Here is a 23,557-nt window from a genome sequence, read left to right as displayed (position 1 = left end):
AGCAGTGGAGAAATGTGATGTGGTCAGATGAATCGTCCTTCGCCATGTTCTCGACAAACGGACGAGTGCACGTGTTGCGCCAACCAAAATAACTCTACAATCCCGAGTGCTTGGTTCCAAAAGGGAAGGGTTCTGTAATTTCCTGGCATGGTTTTGGAGCAGTCATTGCCTCGGAAGACAAGGTCATTGGCAATCCCTACTTCATGGTACTGAGTGATCCATCTCCCCTCCATGTTGCAACATTTCTTTCCGACTGGGAGGGGTGTCTTCCTCGATGAATACCAGAAGGGGTATCATCTGCACCATCTTCTCCAGTGAGGAATAAGATCTCCATGTCATTATGAAGCAGAGCCCCTCACAGGCAGAAACTTGAAGAGTTGTTGTCTCCAACAAAACCAACACAAACAAGACAATATTTAAAAATGAAGAGCCTCTTCGGGAAATCGATTACAGGCGAACTGAGAACGGTGCGGACTCACTCACGGAACGCTTCAGTAACCTACAGTCACGTGAAAAAGTAAGTACACCCCATGTAACGTTTTGACTTTTTCAACATATTTCAACACACAGCAATTTGATCTTCATTTCAACAATATTGACAGATAAAGGTGATATAATATAACAAATATCATGAAACATTTACATTTTGTAGTCCATTGTATAATTTAAATAAACATAAATGCAAATTTCGCATGTGGAAAAAGTAAGTACACCCTTACATTTATCACTACTTCAAATACCTACAATTAGAATCAGGTGCACTAGCTCAGGTGTAAATGATTAGAACATCGTTAGAGATGATCTTGGAGGAACCTGTCTTATTTAAACCTCAGACATTTAGTTTGATTTGCTCTTTGTTGTTGAAGTGTGCAGCGTCACCATGCCTAGATCAAAAGAGCTCACTGAGGCCTTCAGAAAGAAGGTTATAGATGCTGACGAGTCTGGGAAGGGATTTAAAAAGATCTCCAACAATTTGAAATCAATCATTCGACTATCCGGAAGATCATCTACAAGTGGAGAAGATTCCAAACAACTTCCAACTTGTACAGGCCAGGCCGCCCCAGCAAGTTCAGCCCGAGAGCAGACCGCAAGATGCTGAAAGAAGTCTCTGAGAACCCCAGAATATCATCACGGGACCTGCAGGTAGTTATTGCCACTGTTGATGTCAAAGTGCACGAGTCTACCATTAGAAAGAGGCTGCACAAATTTGATCTACATGGGAGGTGTGCCGGGAGGAAACCTTTGCTGTCCAGAAAGAACATCAGAGCAAGACTAAAGTTAGCCAATGAACACCTAGGCAAAGACCAGCACTTCTGGAACAATGTCCTCTGGACAGATGAGTCAAAGGTAGAGCTATTTCACCACAGTACCAGAAGACATGTTTGGCAAAAACCAAAGACAGCATTTGACCACAAGAACCTGATACCAACTGTAAAGCATGGTGGTGGAAATATTATGGTTTGGGGCAGCTTTGCTGCATCAGGGCCTGGGAAGCTCACCATCATAGAAACCACTATGAATTCTTCATTGTACCAGAGGGTGCTTGAGGATAATGTGAGGCCATCTGTCGGAAAGTTGAAGCTCAACCGGAGGTGGACCTTGCAACATGACAATGACCCTAAACATACCAGTAAATCCACCAAGGAATGGCTGAAAAGAAAGAAATGGAGGGTTCTGGAATGGCCAAGTCAAAGCCCAGATCTAAATCCCATCGAGATGTTGTGGGGGGGATTTGAAACGAGTTGTGCATGCAAGAAACCCCTCAAACATCGCACAGCTGAAAGAATTCTGTATGGAGGAGTGGGCAAAAATTTCTCCCAGTCGATGTCAGAGACTGGAAGACAGTTATAAGAAACGCCTACTTGAGGTTGTTTCTGCCAAAGGAGGCAATACCACGTATTCGAGCCAAGGGTGTACTTACTTTTTCCACATGCGAAATTTGCATTTATGTGTATTTCAATTATAGAATGGATGACAAAATGTAAATGTTTCATGATATTTGTTATATTATATCACCTTTATCTATCAATATTGTTGAAATGAAGATCAAATAGCTGTATGTTGAAATATGTTGAAAAAGTTCAAACTTTACATGATGGGGTGTACTTACTTTTTTACGTGACTGTATGTTGGGCTCGGGAGAAATTAATGGCCAATCATTGAGGATGGTGGATCTGAAATAATTTGGTCCAGGTGATCACTTGGCATTTTGCAGATTAAAAATGCACATTAGATTAAAATGCAATTTCATAATTCAGAATTTTATTTTAAATGCGAATTTTCTTGTGCTATTTCATTGCTGTGCAAAGTTTTTGAAATATCTTTGAAATCTTTTTTGAAATACCAACCTCTGTCCTGGAAGTCATTGGTGTCCTTGTGTTTTATACTTCTCCCTCCACCCCCCCACCCCCTTCCCATGCCTCCTCCCCCCAAACCCTCTCCCTTCCACACATCTCCCTGCTCTCAAATGTTGTGTTTGTGTGCTTCACCTTCTCTCCCCATCTTGTTTTCCACTCCCGCTTTTTGTGTGTTTTGTTTGTCTGGTTGATTTGTTTGTGAAGTAAATGTTAGCTCTTTCACGAGCCTCGATTCAGTATACAACAAAAAAATAATAATAATAAAAATTCAAAGTGCGTTTGTGTGATGGAGTTTTTAACACCTTGGAATATACAATATGGATTGCAGTAGATCTAACTCGAGCAGACTGCACATTCAAGTGGAAATATCAACTTATGATTAATTTAAATGTAAAAATGTTATGGAAATGTTCGACAACTTTGAACCACGCCTAAGGCCAGTTGGACATGCTAGTCGAGTCCGTAGGCCTTGCAGCACACCACAAACAATGGGCAATGCAGGAAGTACAAGGAGGCAGCATATAGGAGCCTGGAGTCTACTCTGTGGCTGAAACTCTCACTATAGGCCTGGTGTTCACTTAACAGTTAAGGCAGCTGGAGATCTTAGGGTTTTCTTCGGGTGATTGTTCCAAGATGACACCTGTACCATGTGACCGATGACATCATAATTATCATCTTGAAATTCTACAGGAGGAGGTGCTCCATAAGCCTGGTGTTGGCTTAACTGTTAAAGTGGCTGGAGATCTTAGGGTCCTGAATTTGAGCCCCTGTCGTGCCGTTGAATCAACACCAGGTGTGTTGACTCAGCCTGTCATCCTGAGGTCAGCAAAATGAGCACCAGCTGATTGGTAATGGGGGGCTTTGCATCCGTGGCACAGCCATTCCCCCAGAAAGTGATGCAGCCAATCAGCCATAGGCTGCATACGAACACCACAGCATATAGGAGATGGAGACCATCCTCGAATGTGAATCATATTTTCCATATGTCATGGAGGGTGCACAGAAAACAAAAATGTTTCCAGGACAAACTGAAAAAGTAAAAAATATCTTCAAGTGTTGAGACAGTGTCGTTTCAAATGATCACCTCAGTAGCAAGTCATGGCAGAGTCTGAGGTTCAGTGATATGAGAACATGGAAACAACAAAACTTGGTCCTCACGTGATCCAAAACAAAAATAATGGTGGCTACTTTGGTCCCTTGGACTGGTATTCTATCTCGTGACATCTGCTCAAGATGATCACAACCAACAAGGTAAACCTTTGATCATGTTGAAAAATAACCAGGACTTGTAGTGTTGGTGGAGGCACTCCAATAGTAAAATTTAGTGTCAAATGGACCAACGGTTGCCAAGAAAATGAGTTTTAAAAATGCAGACACGCATGCCACACGTATGTACACCACACATACACAATCGAATGCCCTAACCCTGCTCTTCCGTTTCGCGGGTGCAGGGTAACAACTACAGAAATTGCTTCAGGACCAGTAGCTTTTGAGAAGTCCAAAGAATGAATAATTTTGACAACATTCTTCGGTGTGACAAGGGGAACAGAAATAACCTTTTCTGTGCGAGATGGAAAAATTAGGGAGGGAATGTCCATCATCATTAAGTGAGGAATTGGAGGCAAATTGCTCTGCAAAAAGATTGGCCCTATCCAAAGGGGAGGTAAGAACCCCAGTATCTCTGAAAGAGAGGAGGTGTAGAGGGCTTGTTGAGGTTAGGAACAACAACAACAACTACAACATGCATTTTAAGGCCATTTTCCTTGCTAGAGCGGGGGTTAGCCTTTCGGTCCCCATGACAATCTTCTCCATTTTACCCTATTTTCTGCATCTCTCCTTGTTAACCCCATTGCCCGCATTTCTTCTTCCACCATCTTTAGCCAAGTCTTTCTCGGTCTTCCCCGTCCTCTACTTCCTTCTACATTAATTTCCATCACTCTCTCAACCAGTCACTTTCATCCTTCCTCAACACATGACCAAACCATCTCAACCTGTTCCTCTTCACAGCATCAATCACAGGCAATATTCCCATCATCTTTCGCAATTCATCATTTGTCTTCCTCTCTCTCAACGATACTCCACACATCCATCAAACCATTCGCATTTCCACCCTATCCAGCCTTCGTTGCTGCTCTACGTTCATTACCCATGTATCGCTCCCATAAATCATAACACTTCTCACACATGCAGCATACACCTTTCCCTTCAGCTTCAGCGACACTCTCCTCCTCATCAGCACGCCACTCAGTTCCCGAAACTTCTTCCATGCACATCTCACTCGAGCAACCGTTGCCGAGTCTGATCCACCTTCTCCATTCAGCATGTCTCCGAGGTAGCAAAATGTTTTCACACCTTCCTGCTTCACGCCGTCTCCAAGATCCAACTCAACATTTCCTCCATCTGCAGCTCCCTCTGTGCACACCTTACATTTGAATGTAGCTGTCACACTGGTAAATGACCCTCTCAGACCACTACATTTTTGATGAACCCACTCAGCGCACATTGTACATTGAATGGAGTTCACTCCGCCACCCTTCCTGCACACAGCACACGGCCACTTCCCAGTTCTTTCCACCTCACCACATGCTTTACCACTTGCCATCACGTTCGTCTTTCCGATATTCACCTTCAGACCTTTTGTCTCCATAAATTCCTTCCACTTGTTCATCTTTTCCTTCAGTCCATCCATACTTTCCGCAATCAACACCAGATCATCTGCATACAACAACTCCCATGGTAAACCCTCCTTTACGTTCTGAGCCAGCACCTCCATCACAGCTACAAATAGTAGTGGACTATTATTTGTAGCTGTGACCCCTATACCGACCCCTGATGCACTCCCACCTTCACCTCAAACTCACCACTGTTCCCGTCCTTCGTCCTTACAGGTGTGCACGCTCGTTTGTACATTGCCATCACTACTCTGATCAACCATTCCTCCACTCCTAACTTCCTCAATGCCCATGTCAATACTTTGCGTGGAACCCTATCGAATGCTTTCTCCAGATCAACAAACCCAAAAAACAACTTCTTCCTCTTCTCCATGTACTTCTCCTGCAACTGCCTCACAATGAAAAGCGCTGTCGTTCCTCTTCCTGGCGTAAATCCAAACTGCATTTCATCGATCTTCACTTTCTTCCTTATCCTCCTCTCCAACACCCTTTCCAATACCTTCATTCCATGCTCCAATAACTTTATCGCTCGGTACGAGCCACACTCCAGAGGGTCACCTTTCACGGCTGTGACGGCTGTGGTTTAAACATATTCCAACAATATCCAAACAGAACCATGAAAACCATGAAAAACAATCTGTGAAAAGTCTCCAAGCGAGAACGTGGATTTGAGAAAGCAGGAGAAGAGGCGGAAGAAAAACGAGATACAGGGGGTGGGGCACAAGTCGAGACGAGGAGGAGAGCGAACAAGCACGTGTCCGGGAGGAGAGAAAGAATCAATATAGAATTCTTTGTCTATCCGTTTGTCCTGTTTTTAAAAACGCCGGACAAAGGGTAAGATGCCCGTGAGAGGCAGGGGGGGAGAAAAGAAAATCAAAGAAACAAGCAAATACTATGAAGTAAAGAACTTACACTCACAAAACACCGACGAGGGGGGGGGGGGGGGGGGGAGGGAGTCCAGAAAGACCAGGCCGCGCACGACGCGCGAATAAAAAACGACCAATCACACACAAATCCGCAACAACCACAAAACCAAAACTAAACAGAAACACACAACAACACACACACAACAAAACAACCAGCGGAAACACGACAAAGACACGAATGGGAAAACACTCAAACTTCGATGCCGTGGAGAGCTCGAAGCAAGCCTCGTCACCCGAGGGACCGGAAGTCCAATCCAAGATCATTGATGAAGACCAGAAAAAGCACAGGGCCCAGAACACTGCCTTGGGGAACTCCAGCCTGAACAGGAAGAGGAGATGAGAGAAACCCATTCAGGGCCACACGTTGACAACGACTAGAGAGGAAGTCCGCCAGCCATGCGTGGAGATTTCCATGGATACCAAAGGAGGAGAGTTTGGTGAGCAGAGCGGGGTGCCAGACCGTATCGAGAGCACGTGATATGTCGAGGAAGACAGTTCTAATTTCCTGTTTGGCATTGAGGACCTCCATCCATTGTTGAGACAGCAGAAGCAGCATGTCCAGAGTAGAGTGACCTGGTCTGAAACCAAATTGATGATCAGAGATCAAGCCATTGGAGAAGAGGAAAGATTTCATATCCGAAGCAATGATGGATTCCATGACTTTGCTGATAATTGGGAGAAGGCTGATTGGTCTGTAGTTGCTAGGATCTGTTTCTGCACCTTTTTTGTGCAAAGTGGTGATGTTGGCTGATTTCCAAGCAGATGGCAGTTGACCTTGAGCAAAAGAGAGGGTGAAGAGAACAGAGAGAGGGAGTGAAAGTGCGGAAGAACAGGATTTTAGGACCCGTGGGCTGATGCCGTCAGGTCCAATTGCAGGATCAGAGTCGAGGGATGACAGAAACTTTTCCACCTTGTCAGGAGGAAGGACACCGAGTCCAGGAGCAGCTGGGTATGACTGGGTACGGTGGGTACAGAGAGGGATGGGTTTGGGACACAGTTTGGTTCATCAGTCTTGATGTAATTGGTAATCTGAACACCCATTGGTTGACTCAGTCACCACTATCCCTGGCTCTGATTGGCTGGAGTGGAGTTGAGAGCGATGACTCACCAGCACCAATACATTGGTGGGATGGGGGATGGGATTCCCCCAAAGTTGAGGACTCAGCATTTGCAGACATACCATGGACAGCGGTCGGGGAAATACCTTTAATCTTTCCGTGTTGGAAGAGAATTTGAGAAAATGTACAAATTCCTTTTGACAATACAATGTCGGGTCCGTGGAATGGATGAAAGTTGCTTTCAACATACGTAGATGTAACGTACTCCGACTTCAGTTCAATATCTTGAGCATATCTGCATTGTACTGGTCTACACAATCGGGGTTGGCAACCAGATGCTGTGCAATGGCAGAAGAAGAAGAAGAAGAAGAAGAAGAAATGGTAGACAGTTCTTGAATGTTCTTGCATACTCATACCGATTGAGTCCTCACTCCCGAATTCTTTCTTCCGATCGCCAGGTGGACATGCTGTTTGATACGATCAGCCAACCTTTCGGTTGTACGGCCCACGTACCGAGCTTCACATCGGCACTTAAACTCATGGATAACATTGCTGATTTGTGAGGTGGGCAGCACATCCTTGTTAACGCACGTGAGCAAACAGCGAGAGGTGAAGATTACTCAAGGCTGCACAGCCAGGTACGTGTATAAGATCATCATGAAGGAAAGGAAAGGGAAACACCGGGATAACAGATAAATACAATTTAGCCACACAACAGATAGCTGAGAGTGCTCAGGGTGAGTTTGATCTTTTTGTTTATGATGCTGAGGTGCATGGAGGAGTTAGAATATAGAATGGACCAGGACAAAGGGAACAGTGGAAAGAGAGATGGGGAAACACAATGACGGCAGAGATGATGCACCAAATAGAGGGAGACTTAGACAATTAAGGGGTGTGGGGAAGAATGAGGGCAAGGGTAGAACATAGGGGGTGAACAACACAGCCGCAAACTCTCAGGAAGGAAAAACTGGAAACCTGGAAAACTAGAACGGCACTCGGTAGAGAGCATACCTCCGCCTGGTGAACAGTTTACGTTTTCTATCCCACTGATAGGTCCGAATGCAGATCCGACCTGAACCAAAATCTAATCGGCTTGTTCTTGTCACGTAACCAACTCGTCCACCAAGTTTATTCATAACTCGTCCATAATCTTTTAAAATAAAATGTTATATAATCGCTTTTCACCCGATCTCTCAATGGTGAAGAATCACTTTAAAATTAAATAAATCTCGTATCCGAATCCATATTCAGATCTTTACCAAAATCGAATCTATTTGTCCTTTTCACACAACCAACCGGTCCACCAAGTTTCGTCCAAATCCGTCCATAACATTTTGAGATATGCTGCTATTTATCATTCTTGGCCCCATCACTCAATGGTGAAGAATCACTTTAAAAATTCTGCTAGCTGGATCCGAATCTTCACCAAAATCTAATCATTTCGTCCTTGTCACATACGCTACATCTCTGCCAAATTTCGTCCGAATCCGTCAACAACGTTTTGAGCTATTTTGTTCACAACCGGACAGACAGACAGACAGGGGTGAAAACATAACCACCATCCACCTTTGTTGGTGGAGGTAAAGATGTGCTTGGGAGGGGGGTGATTAATGGGGTTAAAATATCATGGTTTTGAATGGGGATGATGTGAGATGGTGGTGAACAGCTGTCTTGAAGCCAGAGATTGAAAAAAATGTGGAAATGAATTCAACAGGAGTGCTCAGGGTGAGTTTGACCACACCAACAGGGGGGGGAAAGGAGGTAGGAACGAGTGGAGGTGAGCAGTGAGTTTGGTGAGAAGTGGAGTTGGGAATTTAAACCAGACTGGACAGCTCAATGGTAGTTGCACTACCTCTGTAACATCCTATCGGATAAATGCAACCAACACAGTATGTCTGTTTCGGCTGAACATGGAAGATTTTCTAGTTAAAGCAGAGAGAGAAGACGCTAAAAAACCCAAAATGATAGACGTCTGGCACGTATAACCAAAAGATTCAATTGAAGGAAGTTGAGTTTAATGAGTCACTTTTGCATCAGCAGTATTGCAAAGTATCTTTACGAGCTAATCTGCACTTTTATTAAAACTCCACCATGTTTACATCACAGCAAAACACCTTCACCTAGGAAGCCGATGTATACCCTCTTCATTGCCACTTCTCTTCCCAGTCCCTCTTTTCCAAATATCTTCTCACTTTTAACACCTCATACCTGTCAACCACAAAGTATAGGCACAATATAACAATCTTCATTACATGGCTTGTGCACGCATACACACACACACACACACACACACACACACACACACACACACACACACACACACACACACACACACACACACACACACACACACACACACACACACACACACACACACACAATTCGCCTCCTCCCTCCCCCCACACCCCCCATGAATGGCAAGGCCGTCCTGTACTGCATATACCTGAACACTGCGGAGGGTATCGTGTTCTATGAACTGTCTTCTCATGGTGCCTCCACTCCAACAACGAAGGAGAACAGCAGTAATGTTTTCACCCTTGTCTTTGTTTGTGAGCAGAATATCTCAAAAGGATTCGGCCGAAACTTGGTGGACAAGTTGAGAGTGTGACAAGGAAGAACCGATTCAATTTTGGAGAATATCCGAATGCGGATACGATAATTTTTTAAGTTATTCTTCACTATTTAGAGATAAGGACAAATCGATATACATATATAGCACGATATCTCAAAAAGTTATGGATGATTTATGACTAAACTTGGTGGATGAGTTGGGAAGGTAACAAGAACAAGCAGATTAGATTTTGGTTCAGGTCCGAATCCAGATCCGGCCGAGCAGTGGATACAAAACATAAATTGTTCAGCCTGGCGGAGGTGTTCGCTCTAACGAATGCCGTTCTAGTTAATAGTGACGGACCACACCCCAGGTATGTTTACAGTCTGGGATGGCTCACCTGTAGTTAGTGACAGAACACACCCCAGGTATGTTTACAGTCTGGGATGGCTCACCTGTAGTTAGTAACGGAACACACCCCAGGTATGTTTACAGTCTGGGATGGCTCACCTGTAGTTAGTGACGGAACACACCCCAGGTATGTTTACAGTCTGGGATGGCTCACCTGTAGTTAGTAACGGAACACACCCCAGGTATGTTTAAAGTCTGGGATCATCGGGCGAGGTTCAAACCGCCAACCAACGGATACTCCAGCCTCCAACGACTTCATCTGCTCCAAATGTGGTTCGTCTCAAATGTAAATAATTAATTATTCCCCGTCACGTGATACAAGATCGCTTCGATGAATTAATCGTTTCAGTTAATTGCAAACATGATCATTGTTCCATATTTCCCGGGAATTAAATGCCGCATTGAATCATGATCGGTTTCTGTTGGAATGACCAAGGGAACTCGAATTAGTGCAGCATCATAAACGAACAATAAACTTAAAGTTGTGGCGGGCACAAGGGGCAATAATTCTGCGCACCAGTGGGTGGCGCGAGCGTCCAGGCGGGGAACGAAAGCACATGCCCCGCCTTTCGACCGATCGGCCACGCCCGGGGACTAGGCGTGGCCTCGGGACATATATGCAGGCTCTAAGCTCGAGCCCGCCCAGTGCTGAAGTACGTGCTTTGAATAAAGACGTTTTGTTATACCAACGCGTTGTGGCCTACCTCTCTGGCAATCGAGTCGTGTGTGTGCGCAGCACCACACTGGTGACCCCGATTGGTTCAGCCGTTGCTGACCACCGAACGCGCCATGGCCACCAACGCCGTCGCAGTTAAACTCCCGGAGTTTTGGGAAGCGCAAGCCGACGTTTGGTTCGTGCAGGCCGAAGCTCAATTTCAGCTCCGAGGCATAACGGCGGACGAGACCCAGTACTACCACGTGTTCACCGCCCTCGGGCCCGGCACTGCCGCCCGAGTCGTGTCCATCCTTCGGCGCCCACAAGTACGAGGCGCTCAAACGTCTCCTGCTCGCCACGTTCGGGCTCACGGAGATCGAACGGGCCGACCGCCTCCTGGACCTTCCCGAACTCGGCGACACATGACCATCCGTCCGGATGGATTTTATGCTGTCGCTGCTTGGTGACCAGCCCCCGGATTTCTTATTCCGGGCGCTTTTCCTACGCCAGCTACCTGCACAGGAATGCCTCGCGCTGGCCGGTTCCAACATAAAGGAACCCCGCGCCCTGGCCGTAGAGGCCGACAAGTTTTTTGCGGCCTGCGACACGCGGTCGGTTTACGGTGCTGCCGTAGTGGATCCCGGGGCAGAGGCTACAGCGCCCCCCGGCTTCCCTCATGGCCGCTGCTGCGCCCCACCCACTACCGCCGCCGCCAACACCACGGCCGCCGCCGCCAACACCACGGCCGCCGCCGCCGCAAACCTGGTGCTACTACCACGCCAGGTTCGGCCACAAGGCTAAAACGTGTCGCCCGCCGTGCTCTTTTAACAGGTCGGGAAACGACCGGGCCAGCGCTCATTAGCGGCCCTGAGCGTCAGCCATTCCGGCAGCCTCCTGTTCATCACGGACACCTTGTCCGGGTGCCGTTTTCTTTGCGACACAGGAGCGCTGGTAAGCGTCCTCCCCGCCTCCACGTCCGACAAGCAAACCGCGGGCCGGGGCCCCGCTTTGCTTACCGCCAACGGTACACCCATCCGCACATTCGGGAAGCGTTGCCTCTCACTGCGGTTCGGAGGGCAGCGCTTTCAATGGCCGTTCATGACCGCCAGCATGCCAATGGCACTGCTCGGTGCGGACTTCCTATGCGCGAATGGGCTGTTGGTCGACGTGAAGCGCAGACGGCTCGTCCAGGCCAAAACCTTCAGCTCGCTCGCTTCTTCGCTGAGCGGCTCGTTGAGCGGCTCACTGAGCGGCTCACCGAGCGGCTTGCCAAGCGGCTTGCTGGAAGGTTCCGTCCTGGTGAGTTTAGTTTGCACGCTTCCGGCAGCGGACGACTTTACCCGCCTCATCACCAGTTTCCCGGCCCTCACGCGGCCCACCTTCTCAGCGGTGGCCGTTAAATACGGGGTGGAGCACCATATACCCACGGTCGGGCCGCCGGTCTATGCCCGGGCACGCCGACTCGAACCCACGAAGCTCGCCGTGGCGAAAGCGGAGTTCGCCACGCTGGAGCGGCCGGGGATCGTACGGCGCTCCAACAGCGCTTGGGCTTCTCCTCTGCACATTGTGCCGAAGCCCGGCGGAGGATGGCGGCCATGCGGGGACTACCGCCGGCTCAATGATGCCACCACCCCCGACCGCTACCCGGTCCCGCATATCCAGGACTTTTCCGCCCGGTTGGCAAACACGACCGTGTTTTCCAAGGTGGACCTCATCCGTGGCTACCACCACTGTCGACCAGGTCCCCGTCCAACCGGACGATGTCCCGAAGACGGCAGTCATCACCCCTTTCGGCCTCTTCGAGTTCCTGAGAATGCCTTTCGGGTTGAAGAATGCGGCCCAGGCGTTCCAACGGTTTATGGACAGCGTCTTGCGTGACTTACCTTTCCTCTTTGTCTACCTGGACGACATCCTAGTCGCGAGCGCGTCCCGGGAGGAGCACATGCTCCACCTCCGCACGCTTTTCGAACGCCTGGGCCAGCATGGCCTAATCATCAACCCCACCAAGTGCCGTTTCGGCGTCGCCACCATCGACTTCTTGGGGCACCGATTCACCAGGCACGGGGCCGTCCCTTTACCGGCCAAGGTGGAGGCGGTCATGGATTTCCCGCAGCCCCGCACGATCAAGGGGCTCCAGGAGTTCCTGGGCATGGTAAATTTTTACCACCGCTTCGTGCCCCACGTCGCCCAGCTCCTCCGCCCCTTGCACGAGGCCCTCTGGGACAAGCCGGGCAAAGGTGACATCGCCTGGTTGGAGCCGATGGCCGCGGCGTTCACGGGCGCAAAGCTGGCCCTGGCCGATGCCACCATGCTGGCGCACCCGGCGCCCGATGCACCGATCGCCCTCACCACCGACGCGTCGGACTACTCGGTGGGCGCGGTGCACGAGCAGTGGGTGCGTGGTGCTTGGCAACCGCTGGCGTTTTTTAGCCGGCAGCTTCGCCCGCACAAACGCCGCTATAGCACCTTCGACCACGAGCTGCTCGGGCTCCACCTGGCGGTCCGACACTTCCGCCATCTGCTGGAGGGCCGCCCGTTCACGGCTTTCGTCGACCACAAGCCCCTTGTGTTCGCGATGGCCAAGGTCGCCGAGCCATGGTCGGCACGGCAGCAGCGTCACCTCTCTGCCGTGTCCGAGTACACGACGGACATCCGTCACGTGGCGGGTAAAGACAACCCGGTGGCGGATTGCCTTTCCTGGTCCGTCGTGCACGCGGTCCACCTCGGGGTCGACTATACCCGGATGGCGGAGGACCAGACCGCCGACCCCGGCGTCCAGGCCTTGCGGACCGCCGTCACGGGCCTCCGCGTCACCGAGGTGCCATTCGACGCCGCGGGTGTGGCCCTCCTATGCGACGTCTCCCTCGGCCGGCCTCGCCCCATCGTGCCCGCTGGCTGGCGGCGCCCAGTTTTCGACGCCATCCACGGCCTGTCCCACCCGGGCACGAAGGCATCCCAGAAGCTCGTCGCGGCGAAGTTCGTCTGGCATGGCCTCCGGAAGGACGTCCGCGACTGGGCCAGGACGTGCCTCGCGTGCCAGCGCGCAAAGGTCCACCGCCACACCCAGGCCCCGTTGGCCCCATTTGCGGTGCCCGAGCGTCGGTTCGACCACGTGCACGTCGACTTGGTGGGACCTCTGCCCCCCTCACGGGGGTTCACCCACCTCCTCACCATGGTGGACTGCACCACACGGGGGCCGGAGGCCGTCCCATTGGCGGCGACGTCTGCGGCTGATGTGGCGCAAGCCTTCATCGCCACTTGGGTTGCCCGGTTCGGTGCCCCTTCGGACATCTCATCCGACCGCGGCCCCCAGTTCACCTCGGAGCTCTGGGCCGCGGTGGCGCAAGGGCTCGGGGTGAAACTACACTGCACCACGGCCTACCACCCCCAGACCAATGGCCTGTGCAAGCGCTTTCATCGCTCAATGAAGGCCGCGCTCCGGGCCAGCCTCCGCGACGGCGGCTGGGTCGACACACCCCTGGGTCCTGTTGGGCCTCAGGACGGCGCCCAAGGACGACCTGCGCGCGTCCTCGGCGGAGCTGGTCTTCGGGCAACCACTGCGGGTACCGGGTGAATTTATCCCCGACTCCACGGCTCCTTGGTCCGTGGCGCAACAGCGCTCCGCCCTTCAGGAGACCGCCCGGAGGTTCGCCCCGGTACCGACGGCACACCACGGTTGCGCGCCTTCCCACGTCGCCCCGGAGCTTCGCACGGTGAAGTACGTCTTCGTCCGGCACGACGCCCACCGGGCACCGCTACGGCCCCCGTACGACGGGCCCTTCCGCGTGCTGGAGACCGGGGACAAATATTTCACCATCGACATCGGCGGTGCCCCGGATCGCATCTCCGTGGACCGCCTCAAGCCGGCCCACCTCAATCCGGACCACCCTCCGCAAGCAGCTCTGCCTCCGCGTCGAGGCCGCCCCTCGGCGGTCGGACCCCTGGCACCCCCCAGCCCCGCCACCCATCGCCAGGGGGCGTTTCGGCCGGGTCATCCGGCTTCTCCGCAAACTCACCCTTCAGGTGCGTGGGAATTCTGGGGGGGCGCGTGTGGCGGGCACAAGGGGCAATAGATCCGCGCACCAGTGGGTGGCGCGAGCGTCCAGGCGGGGAACGAAAGCACATGCCCCGCCTTTCGACCGATCGGCCACGCCCGGGGACTAGGCGTGGCCTCGGGACATATATGCGGGCTCTAAGCTCGAGCCCGCCCAGTACTGAAGTACGAGCTTTGAATAAAGACCATTTGTTATACCAACGCGTTGTGGCCTACCTCTCTGGCAACGAGTCGTGTGTGCGCAGCACCACAAAGTAAGAAAAAGTATTTAAACTTGACGCCTACAAAAGTCGTGGAGGCATGTTCAATACAAATCTTCAAGACATGGCCTGTTACAAGTATTGGTGGAAACAAAGGTTCCAAGTGACGTATTTAGTGTATTTGTTGAAATACCGTCCATCGATTTGATGATCTGATTACGTGAGGATTAAGGTGTATATCGGTATTTCTGTAAGCTCGGCTGGTTTCACCATTACACGTTTCCTTTTCACAACCGCGTCGTTAGAATTTTATAACGTCCACAAAGTCTAATATAACATCGAGTCTTTACAATGAAGCCTTGTCAAAATGGTTATACTAAATAATGTGATGAAGTGAAGCTGAGGTGTCACGTGGTTAATGATATAGTTGCGCGGCAACAGAACAATAGGCCGACTCGCTCTTCCTTTGCGATGATGTGAACGGCAGTTGGTGAGAGGGACTGAGCGAAACGGACAGCACAGGTTGACACATGAAAGAGCACAGGTATTGGGACAGATACGGACAAACTCTTGTGTCTGTGATGAAGAGAATTTAAAAAATTACGATTTTATTGATGCTCCTGAGTTTTGGGACAACGTACACGACATGACCAAAAGTATGCGGACACCCCTTCTAATTAGTGGATTCGGCTATTTCAGCCACACCCATTGCTGACAGGTATATATAATCAAGCACACAGCGATGCAATCTCCATAGACAAACATTGGCAGTAGAATGGGCCATACTGAAAAGCTCAGTGACATTCACCTTGGCACCGTCATGGGATGTCACCTTTCCAACAAGTCAGTTGGTCAAATTTCTGCCCTGCTGGAGCTGCCCCCGTCAACTGTAAGTGCTGTTGTTGTGAAGTGGAAATGTTTAGGAGCAACAACAGCTCATCTGCGAAGTGGTCGGCCACACAAAGTCACAGAATGGGACTGCCGAGTGCTGAAGCACGTAAACATCGTCTGTCCTCGGTTGCAACACTTACTACCGAGTTCCAAACAATCTCTGGAAGCAACGTCAGCACAACTGTTCGTCGGGAGTTTCATGAAATAGGTTTCCATGGCCGAGCAGCCACACACAGGCCTAAGATCACCATGATTAAATTTTTTGAAGAGATGTTTTCGAATTTAGAAGATGATCTCCCCCATTCGGTGCCCGGCGATGACGTCATGAAGCGCCGAGAGATGGAATAGGAAAGGAGCGGTGTATAACAAGACAGCCGGCTTCCCCGCTCCATTTCCCCATGAAGGTTTGGTGTAAATGGGCATCTTGTGGCAGGTTCCATTCACTTTGCTGAGTTTGTGTTGTTTCACAGATCGGGAAGCAGTTTGTTGTCGATGCGACGCCAGAGGAAGAGGCATGTTGTTTGGCAAAGCTGCTGCTGGCTTTGAGACCGGATGGAACGTTAAACAGCATTCCTGAAGGAAGGTACAAGCAGCGTCGTCCCAGGGAGCATCTTTGAAATGGTGCAGGTAAGTGGTGATTGACTGTGTTACCATTCAATCTTATGCTCCAATACCAACATTCATTGTAGTCGTGCAGTAACTGCGAGCTCAGCCCACCTTTGCTCCGTGACATTTTATCACTATCATGAACATTTCATGTTGGAGGATGGACATCCCATGGAAAACCAAGTCAAAGCTGTTTTTTGCTGCTGATATGAGCTAAATGTTTCAAATTTCTCAATTGCAAAATTGTTTCTCGTTTTCCTAGGTGGGACAAAGAGTTGGAAAGGAAATGCATTTTGCTTTGGACAATTCGTCGACCAAGCAAGAAAACTTCTCCTGCAAAGATAGAATTGGTTTTCTTGGTTAATATTCTCCCTAAACGAATTATTATGTTGCTGTGAAATAAAAACGGCTATTTCTTTGATTGAGTGTTTTATTTATTTATTTTTTAAAATGGACAATATTTCTTACTTATGCTAATTGTATCTGAACTACCTGTCTGATGCTTAATCTTACAAGGTGTGTAAACTTTGGTTGGTAAGGGCAGCTTCCAACAAAACTGGGGATTTATACTGATACTTGTTTTCCTGTGATGATATATGCTAGAAATGTCGCCTGTGTTGATGTGGATTACAAATGAGAAACTGAACTTTGACCCAGAGTTGAATGGAGTTCATTCGTGAAGGCTCGTATTTTGTGTCTGTGGACAGGTATAATGGTGCTCGGGGTATGTTAGCTGCTGTGGTACCTTAACAGCATCCCCAAAGCGAAGTTGTCATTTTTAGTCTGGTGTTGGCTTAGCGGTTAGGGTGCCGGCTTGGGATCCTAGGATCCTGGGTTCGAATCCTGGTCGATCGCTGAATTAACACCAGGGGGGTTGACTCAGCCTGTCATCCTTCCGAGGTCGGCAAATTGAGTACCAGTTCACTGGTAATTCCCTGTCTGTCGCAAGAGGCAACTAACAAGGTTGGCGGCAGGAAGGGCATCCGGCAACAAAACATTGCTTCAAAAAGGGGACCCACGGTGCTCAAAAAAAGGCCAACCCCTGCTCTGCGGGAAAAATGGCCTCGAAAGGTGGTTCTTCTTCCTTCATTCTCTTTTGCTCTGATGAAAGGTGAACGCCCGAAACATCACCTTCTTTGCTTCTAACAACGTTTAATATACTTCGTTCAACACTCTTCATTCCATCCACTGAACTTTGACCTTTTCTTGGGTCACGCACTTTACTTTTTAGCAGCTCACTGTATAAATCGAGGAACAAACAAAATACACAACAAATGAAGTACTTCTTGTTGACAATTGAAAAATACAAGAATATAAATCTGGTAATTTGTGCTCACCGTAATTTGGGCTCTTCCCATGCTCCCCAAATCAGGCTTTGGTTTTACTGATTTCACACAGAGTCCATCTCTGGTTGTCAGCTGCGTTTTTCAGTTGCTCGTATTCCTCTACCAAAGCCGAAAAGCTTTGGCCCAAGCCCCGGTAGACCTCCAAATTCCTGGTCACCGTGTCATGTGCCATTTGCTGTGCAAAGATTTCCTCTTCGACCAAAGACCTGCACGCAGAGGCAAAATGTGCGTACCGTGAGTGCTGGAATGCCTTGCTGGAGCAAAATGGCGGAAGCACAGCATGACTTACCTGATTCGCCTTTGTGCTTCAACTTTTTGTGGTGTATACGTATCGCATAATATTTTGAGCTTTTCTAATCTGGAAAGAAAATGCAAAAAACATTTTATCCAATGCAATCACTCCATTTCCTTTAAATCGCCTTGAGCATTAGGTCATGTGACATGATGAGTACCAGTGTTTAAGACTAGATGATAAACAAACATGGTAAATAGAATTTCAATTTGGGTCCCCTGCCTTATTAGCCAGGAGTTAAGAGGGGACCACGAACCGGCCAATAAGGCCTTAGCCAGGATTAAAAACTGGCTATCCATTAGGCCGAGAAAAATATATTTCGTCTCTGGTCAGCGCGCGCATCGATTTTGACCCTGCGCGTCAACATTTTTTTTTTCAGATTTGGTATCGACGTTCGCGCACGGTTCTCCCCTACAAAGCTGCGTTTAGTTTGTCCAGATCCAACCAGCCGTTCCAAAGATATGAGTAGTTTTGTGTGCCGTGACGTCATGAATCCAATAGGGAAGTTGCATGTGACGTCATCGTCTTAGTCACGTGACCGCTTGGGTGGCAAAACATTGCTTCTGCCACCATACGTCATGGCGGCAATTTGAAACTCGTCTCACATATAAATTGCCCCCTACACGATGGTAAAGAGTTGTTGTGCTGTCGGATGTACAGCCCGATTTCATCCGGACGACACAACGCTAAAACGGATTCATGGCTGCCTTGACTGCAGCTCTCAGGTGAGAATATGGCTCATGAGGTTGTTACCTTCGCTCGCGAAGTGAAAAGCAGGATTAGGCATTTGGTTACGTACATGTGGAGTGTGTATGGCGTACGTGTGGAGTGTGTGTGGCGTACGTGTGGAGTGTGTGTGGCGTACGTGTGGCGTACTTGTGGCGTACTTGTGGAGTGTGTGTGGCATATATGTGGCGTATGTGTGGCGTACCTGTGGCGTACCTGTGGCGTCCGTGTGGAGTGTGTGTGGCGTACGTGTGGAGTGTGTGTGGAGTGTGTGTGGCGTACTTGTGGCGTACTTGTGGAGTGTGTGTGGCGTACGTGTGGCGTACGTGTGGAGTGTGTGGTGTACGTGTGGTGTGTGGCGTACATGTGGAGTGTGTATGGCGTACGTGTGGCATACGTGTGGCGTACGTGTGGAGTGTGTGTGGTGTACGTGTGGTGTGTGGCGTACATGAGGAGTGTGTATGGCGTACGTGGAGTGTGTGTGGCGTACGTGTGGCGTACTTGTGGAGTGTGTGTGGCGTATGTGTGGCGTACTTGTGGCGTCCGTGTGGAGTGTATGTGGCGTACGTGTGGAGTGTGTGTGGCGTACTTGTGGAGTGTGTGTGGCGTACGTGTGGCGTACTTGTGGCGTACATGTGGAGTGTGTGTGGCATACGTATGGCGTACTTGTGGTGTACGTGTGGCGTACGTGTGGCGTACTTGTGGAGTGTGTGTGGAGTGTGTGTGGCATACGTGTGGCGTACTTGTGGCGTACGTGTGGAGTGTGTGTGGCATACGTGTGGCGTACGTGTGGTGTGTGGCGTACATGTGGAGTGTGTGTGGCGTATGTGTGGCGTACTTGTGTCGTACGTGTGGAGTGTGTGTGGCATATGTGTGGCGTACGTGTGGAGTGTGTGTGGCGTATGTGTGGTGTACGTGTGGAGTGTGTGTGGCATACGTGTGGCGTACTTGTGTCATACGTGTGGAGTGTGTGTGGCATACGTGTGGCGTACGTGTGGAGTGTGTGTGGCATACATGTGGCGTACCTGTGGAGTGTGTGTGGCATACATGTGGCGTACCTGTGGAGTGTGTGTGGCGTATGTGTGGCGTCCGTGTGGAGTGTGTGTGGCGTACTTGTGTCGTACGTGTGGAGTGTGTGTGGCATACATGTGGCGTACTTGTGGAGTGTGTGTGGCGTACATGTGGAGTGTGTGTGGCGTACTTGTGTCGTACGTGTGGTGTGTGTGGCGTACTTGTGTCGTACGTGTGGTGTGTGTGGCGTACTTGTGTCGTACGTGTGGCGTACGTGTGGAGTGTGTGTGGCGTACATGTGGCGTACCTGTGGAGTGTGTGTGGCATACGTGTGGTGTGAGGCGTACATGTGGAGTGTGTGTGGCGTACGTGTGGCATACTTGTGTCGTACATGTGGAGTGTGTGTGGCATACATGTGGCGTACTTGTGGAGTGTGTGGCGTATGTGTGGCATCCGTGTGGAGTGTGTGTGGCATACTTGTGGCGTACGTGTGGAGTGTGTGTGGCGTACTTGTGGAGTGTGTGTGACGTACGTGTGGCGTATGTGTGGAGTGTGTGTGACGTACGTGTGGCGTACGTGTGGAGTGTGTGCGGCGTACTTGTGGCGTACTTGTGGAGTACTTGTGGAGTGTGTGTGGCGTACTTGTGGCATACGTGTGGAGTGTGTGTGGACCGTGGAGTGCGTGTGGCGTACTTGTGGGTCCACACGGGTCCACAGGCAGATGACACAGCCTCGGTTTCTCGCAATACCGCGAAAACGCCTCAACGGGCAAGCTACCGGCGTAAACTGACAGGTCCGTCTGACGAAACGACAGCTTTCCCGCCATGTTGTTTATGCCACCCAAGATGGCGGCCGGAACCGGTTGCCATGGACGACGCCCACGCGATGCAAGGCCTCTATCAGCTGGATATTGTCATTTATTGAAACGAAGACGTTCTTTGTCGGGTTCGTGTGAAGCAACCAGAAGGCCTAGAGAGCTGTGGGTGGTCTCGTTAGTTAGGCCTGGATCCTATCTCGTTTGTCATGAAGTAGCAAGTGTCTGTGATAATCTGGTGGACAGGGAGAAGAGATCGTGGGAGACCATTGGCCTGTTAGACCACTTGCGCATGCGCAGTGTTGACGCGATCGACGCATTGGAATGTTTAACGGTACGGCGAGGCGATCTCGAGATCGAAATGGCAGTCTATAATATGCTTGAAGAACTTAATAATTTTCAGAATAAATACATTTCAAAATAACTTAAGCTTGTGTTCATTATTTACAAAAAAAAAGGTCTACAAGTCCCATTGGCTGTCTTTAATTTCTCTCTGGACGGCGCCACAGCAGATGACGAGGACCGCAAGGCATGAGGACACAAAAAACACCTCTATATGTTCAATCCATGCTTTTCAAAAAAAACCAAAAAAAAACGCATCGCCGCATCAATTCTGGAACTTTGGTCTGACCAGAGACCAGCAATTTATTTTTTTCGGCCTTATCCCAGAACAATACGCTGGGATTCAGGGGCCTACGCGAAACTGGAATAGAGCAATGAAGCATCAAACAGAACACGGTTGCATCTTTTCCATTGACATAATGGAGCATATCGTTACAGTTTGCGCGTCCCCCCGCAGCAAATGCACCCAACATACAGCGGTTCCCGAGTTAGTTATTTCATTATTAAATGTTCCAGACAGTCTTCCCTTGTGTCCATGGGTTTCAAAGAGAATATGCATTGTGCGGGATGAGTTCGGATTTTTTTCCCCACTTTTACCCCATTTTCTGTGAATTTCTGCACAACTGTTTAGGAGCAGATAGACAGACAGCAGACAGAGCCGATTACAATATCCCCCCGTTTGTTTATAAAATGTAGGGATAGTTAATTTTCGTCATAATACGAGTTTCAGGCCGACGTCCTCAATGTAAAGTTGAGGCTAAAGATGGTGGAAGAAGAAATGCGGGCAAGGGGGTTAACAAGGAGAGATGCAGAAAATAGGGCAAAATGGAGAAGATCGTCATGTGACCGCAAGGCTAACCCCCGCTCTAGCAGGGAAAATGGCCTTAAAATGCATGCATGTTGTTGTCCTCAATGTAAAGAGTACTAATTGGCATCAGGCAGATGTACTAGACAAGTCACCATGGAAACAGCATCTCTCCTTGGAGAGTGGTAAAACTGTTATTGTGCCGTGGACGTGAAACTCCTTGCGACACTGCCATTAATAAACATTGGGAAGTTAATATAATGATGCAAACAAAGCCTTTACACCCCCGTGTAGATTACAAGTTTGTAATTAAGTGGTATGACATGTGCTTTCAATTATTTCTGACAAATTTCATCTACTTCTACCATCCATCCTTAAATTTTCTCCCGTTTAAAAGACGGGTACACAGGTCGCTAGCTAAGGGCCAGCCACTGAACCCTTTTGCCTTTTCTTTGCCAATTCGCTTGAAGCCAAAACAAGTGTAACAGAGTTAGCTCTCACACGAGCCTCGATCTTGTATATAAAAACAACACAGTGATGGTAACTTTTTTATATGTATAAAACTTCCAATGCTGTTCAGTTCTCACCTGATTTTGTAGCAGGTGGCTCGACACTTGGCTTGAAGGAAGTGCACGTGGACTGCGTCGGCCTGCGACTGGATCTGCAGTTGACATTGTGCCACCATATTATCAAGGATTGCCAGACTGTTCAGCAAGCTCTGAGAAAGTAAAAAGAGAATAGCAAAAAAAAAAAAAAATTAAAAACAATTTGGAGATGAAAAGTTTTTAATTCTTATAAATCAGAAAAATATTCTGGAGAAAATGGTTTTCTTCATAAACCTTCTGGCAGCGATTTTCTTTGGGTGTGCACAGTTTTCTCAACTCTACGAGATCCTCCCTAACAGGTAAGTTTAACACACCAGATCTGTCCCTCATTACCGCCACCTCATTCCCCCTCTTAAAGGTCACCCGTGTTGGCCCAAAACCTAAAAAATAACGCAAAAAGTGTTGTTGTTTTTTTTGGTTTTTTTTCACAAAGTCCCCCATCTTTTCATATTTTGAATGCATTGACCACCACCCTTTCATATCTATTTCACACTATTCCTCTTCCATTGCTAATTCTTCATCTTTCTCCATTTTAATACGCAAAACCCTTTAAAAGATGTTTTAATAAATGAGTAATCTCCTTTTACTGTCTTTTGAAAACACCTCCCTCTCATTCAGCTTCTTCTTTCCGACCTTTGTTTCACTTGTGGCTCGCTCGGCGTGACCTCTCTTCATGCTTTTAATCGGTCGTCCCTCCACCCCGTTTACAACGTATGACATCGTCTTGCTGAAATTGCAATACAGCAGAGAATGCATTTTCTCAACGCCCAAGTTAACCAATTGATTGAGCGAGTGGTGTGCCGAGTGGCCGGTTTTCCATGCATGGACAAATCACACGCCAGTTATCAGGATTACGGTTCGATTCGACATTATCTCCCAGGGATATTTAATTATGCTGAAACAAGCGACGACCAGCAAGTGGAGGATGAAACAGGTAAGCACAACTTACAAAACAAGGATTTATTAAATAATAAGGACCCAGGCACGAGAAATGAACGGATCGATGGATCAAGCGGGACGAGAAACAGCCTTTAATACCAAATGTGGAGTGTGTGTGGTACGTGTGGAGTACGCCAAAGTACGCCAAAAGACTCTCCCTCGCTCCTCCCCTCCTAGACTCCCCTCTCACCCCTCCTCCTCAAAGCATCCTCCCTGCTTCTTCCTCCTTCCAACTTTCACCTTCATCTCCCCAAACCTCCTGCCTTGCTCTTCCCCCTCCTCAAATAACACCTCAC

The 23,557-nt window shown here is 49.1% G+C and overlaps 2 protein-coding genes across 9 annotated transcripts in view; both read right to left on the bottom strand.

Moving 5' to 3' along the window:
- Positions 1 to 23,557, bottom strand: part of LOC137421260 (GMP reductase 1-like) — a 905,715-nt gene that overhangs the window by 725,834 nt on the left and 156,324 nt on the right. The window lies entirely within an intron of this gene.
- The window catches only part of LOC137421268 (HAUS augmin-like complex subunit 4), a 47,381-nt gene continuing 32,835 nt past the window's right edge, over positions 9,012 to 23,557 (bottom strand). For 3 of the 7 annotated variants that reach the window (XM_068107156.2, XM_068107159.2, XM_068107160.2), the window contains exons 7-10: positions 22,305 to 22,435; positions 18,017 to 18,085; positions 17,719 to 17,933; positions 15,462 to 17,619 (exon numbers count right to left, since the gene is read on the bottom strand). In XM_068107156.2, coding sequence (XP_067963257.2) covers positions 17,750 to 17,933; positions 18,017 to 18,085; positions 22,305 to 22,435 — 384 coding nt within the window. In that variant the 3' untranslated portion in view covers positions 15,462 to 17,619; positions 17,719 to 17,749. Of the gene's footprint in view, positions 9,222 to 15,461; positions 17,934 to 18,016; positions 18,086 to 22,304; positions 22,436 to 23,557 lie in introns of those variants that run through there. The other 4 variants (XM_078771638.1, XM_068107158.2, XM_068107157.2 and 1 more) reach the window with 3 other exon arrangements.

This window comes from Myxine glutinosa, chromosome 2, assembly GCF_964187855.1.
Source record: "Myxine glutinosa chromosome 2, kmMyxGlut1.1, whole genome shotgun sequence".
NCBI lineage: Eukaryota > Metazoa > Chordata > Myxini > Myxiniformes > Myxinidae > Myxine > Myxine glutinosa.
Note: the sequence above shows the minus strand (reverse complement) of the source record. Positions and strands in the feature narration are given on the sequence as shown.